This window comes from Cyprinodon variegatus, unplaced genomic scaffold (genome assembly GCF_000732505.1).
Source record: "Cyprinodon variegatus isolate N-32 unplaced genomic scaffold, C_variegatus-1.0 Scaffold406, whole genome shotgun sequence".
NCBI classification, from domain to species: Eukaryota; Metazoa; Chordata; class Actinopteri; order Cyprinodontiformes; family Cyprinodontidae; genus Cyprinodon; species Cyprinodon variegatus.
The window spans coordinates 179,375-182,326 of NW_015150859.1; the positions used below are offsets into that span (position 1 = coordinate 179,375).

At 42.0% G+C, this 2,952-nt stretch overlaps 1 protein-coding gene across 1 annotated transcript in view; it reads left to right on the forward strand.

The window, feature by feature from the left end:
- LOC107093064 (protein EMSY-like) overlaps positions 1 to 2,952 on the forward strand; it is a 38,643-nt gene that overhangs the window by 28,028 nt on the left and 7,663 nt on the right. The window contains exons 12-13 of the mRNA XM_015387883.1: positions 1,703 to 1,858; positions 2,044 to 2,195. Coding sequence (XP_015243369.1) covers positions 1,703 to 1,858; positions 2,044 to 2,195 — 308 coding nt within the window. The remainder of the gene's footprint in view (positions 1 to 1,702; positions 1,859 to 2,043; positions 2,196 to 2,952) is intronic.

Genomic DNA, 2,952 nt, shown 5'->3' on the forward strand with positions numbered 1-2,952 from the left:
CCAAACATACTCTAAATGTGCAGGGTCATCTTTAAGCACGCCATTTCATTTTTCTTCCACCCGTTCACCGCAGTTCTTCCAGCAGTCCACACTTTCTCTGCTCTCTTTTTCCCATGGTCTTCTCCTTCTTTCCCATCGCCCGGCTTGCCACAGGTTTGCCTGCTGTGTCTAAAAGTAGCAGCAGCAGCAACCCAGACTGACAGCTCATTGGCTCATTTGGATCACGTGCAGCCTGGAGCCGGACGCTTTCCCCAGGGCTTTACCGTATTAACAGGAGAAGAGGCGCAAGTGAAATTAGACACTGTCGTCGGACCACCTGCAGTAATTTATAAATGTTTTGAATCAGGTTGGGTCAGGATTAGCCAGCAGGTGGATCTGGATCCAGACCAGGGTCCGCTAATCAATGACCTCTGCCATAAACTGTTGCTACCCGACAGCAGCGACTAATAACAAAGTGGTGGAGGATGAGTTTCGTGACCAAGGGAGCAAAAAGCAGTGACCGTCTGTCCGAACGCTCAGTTGGAGCGATATAGTCCTCCCTCTATACAGTGATGGAGGGATTTAGGGGTTAGGGCGGACGTGCAGGCGCAGTCAGCTTGCATGAGCTATGAGAATAGCAATTTTTAAACAGAGCGTGCACGAGGAGAAATGGGCTCGTGCACGCTTACACATGTTTAATTCTCTCTCAGGAGCAGGTACAGGGTTGTGCATGTGTATTTTTTTTAAGTGGAGAGGGCAGGTCTTTAAAAAATGTTACAAAAAATCCTCCACAATACCTTTAAGGAAGTAAAGCTCTCAGAAGGTAGAGCGAGGTAAACGGTACAGAACCAAAGCAGTTAGATGTGCCATTCAGAGGCCATCTAAAAATAAGAAAATATCTCTTAAAGTGTATTTACCCTTAATTTGAGTAGGTGATTAAGATCATTTGCCAATGGAATGAGTATTTTTACTCTTTAAATAAGATAATTAGATAATATGCACTTCTTCTGCTAAACAAATGTAAAAATCAGAGTATAGGGATGAAAAGAAGTTCATGTTTCTTTGCATATTTTATTGGACTGTTTAAAGAGGATCCCTGGGCAGAAGTTAGTGTTTTTACATGGAAACACAGAAGTCCTCTGGGAAATTAGGGGAATATTCCCTCAGAGAGGCTCAATGACTTTGTTTGTTTAGTTCCAGGCTGCAAAAAGATCCCATTTTGCAACCTGGAACTAAACCCACATTTGAAAACAGAAAATAGGATTTTGGAGTCCCCCTAGTTTAGAGTGTGGGCTTAAATCTAATGTAGATGCTGCAGCCTGGCCATAAATACCCAGTTATCCTGGAAAGCTTTTCACCGTGGCTGAATTTCAACAGGTCTGCAAAGAACGGTGGGATAAAATCCCTCAGGTTTTCCTTGTCTGACGTCAAAATAGGTCCAGCAAGAAACGAAAAGCTACCACTTCTTCATGACATTGCATAGTTCAAGAGATTATTTAAATTTTTTATTTAAATTAGAAGTTTCATCTGTGAGTTTAAACTTCCTCTAAAATCATGCAAAACCAACTTGGAGCATTTGCATCTGGATCCGAAGATCATTTCAATTCTATTCAGTTTATTTCTATAGCGCTAATTCACAACACGTGTCATCTCAAGGCGCTTTAGAGTTAAAATTAAAAGATAAATATCAGGATCAGTAGAAGAAGCTTCATTTGTCTGTCAGCAGTGAAGGAGAAGGCTGAGTCCAAAGCGAAGCAGCCAACCATCGACCTGAGCCTGATGGCCGTTCCCATCCAGCCGCCTCAGGAGAAGCTCGGCCCAGAGTCGCCAAAGCCCTCAGCATCAGAGGCCGAACCCACGCCGGACCACGTCACGGCAGGTGATTCCAGATATACACCAACTTTACTTCCTCCAGTATCACCCATTCCTAATGACTTCCTTTTTTTATTGCGTCCGAAACCTTTAATGGATGGCACGCTGTGGCGTGAAGGCGGAAGTGTGCGTGTGAAACTTCTCATGCCTTTCATAATGTCATCTGACCGCCTGACTGTGGATTCGCCGCAGGTAAACCGAGCAGAGCGGCGGCGCCCTCGCAGGAAGGCGAGGCAGTGATGTCGTCCACTCAGCCAGCAGGGAAACCTCTGAAAAGCAACAGTCAGGTTCCCGTGGTAACCAAACCAGTCGCACCCGCCTCCGTGGCCACGCCATCAAACCTGGTGAGATTACACAGAAAATGTTGGTTTGATGTAAGCAGCTAAACCAGGATAAATGATGGAAACGACTTTTAGCTTCTGTCATTGTTTTAAAAGAAAAGATTCACAACAAATATCCAAATTTAATGCAGACATATATATATCAGTCGGTTATAGAAAGATTCAGCTGAATATATTATAATTAATTAAAAACTATTAGTTTCTCTTATTTTCTAACCGAAAAAATGACATCATAGGATTTTATCAGACAAATAAAAAATTAGGTTGAAGGTCACTTTCACCATGAAGGGAAACTATAGCCTTAAATGTAATTTTCATGGCCAACGGTTTGAGGTTTCTTTCAGCACCAGAACAACTTTATTGTCATGGTTGTAGTAAAATTTGTCAGAACTACAAAACGCCACAAACCTTCCACAGGAAGCCCGTTTCTCCTTTCATGGGAACCGCTTAGAAATTTCGCCTTCAGTTTCATTCGGACAAATCTGCAAACCGTTAGGTGGGATAAAAATTTGAACTGTGAGCTGACTTTGGTAGAAATTACAAATAAATGTTGCTTTAAGTAAGGGGAATGGAAGTTTCTGCAAATTCATGATATCTAAAAACCTTTTCTGAAGACTTGGAGCATAAAATGTGAAGTATTTAGAAGTATACGTTGTATCAAAAATATTACTGTGATGGTTGGTGAGTCTAATGCCTATAAATATTCATCTTAATGTTCACTAAACCAATTTCGGATTGTTAAAACTTTCATATAACTGAG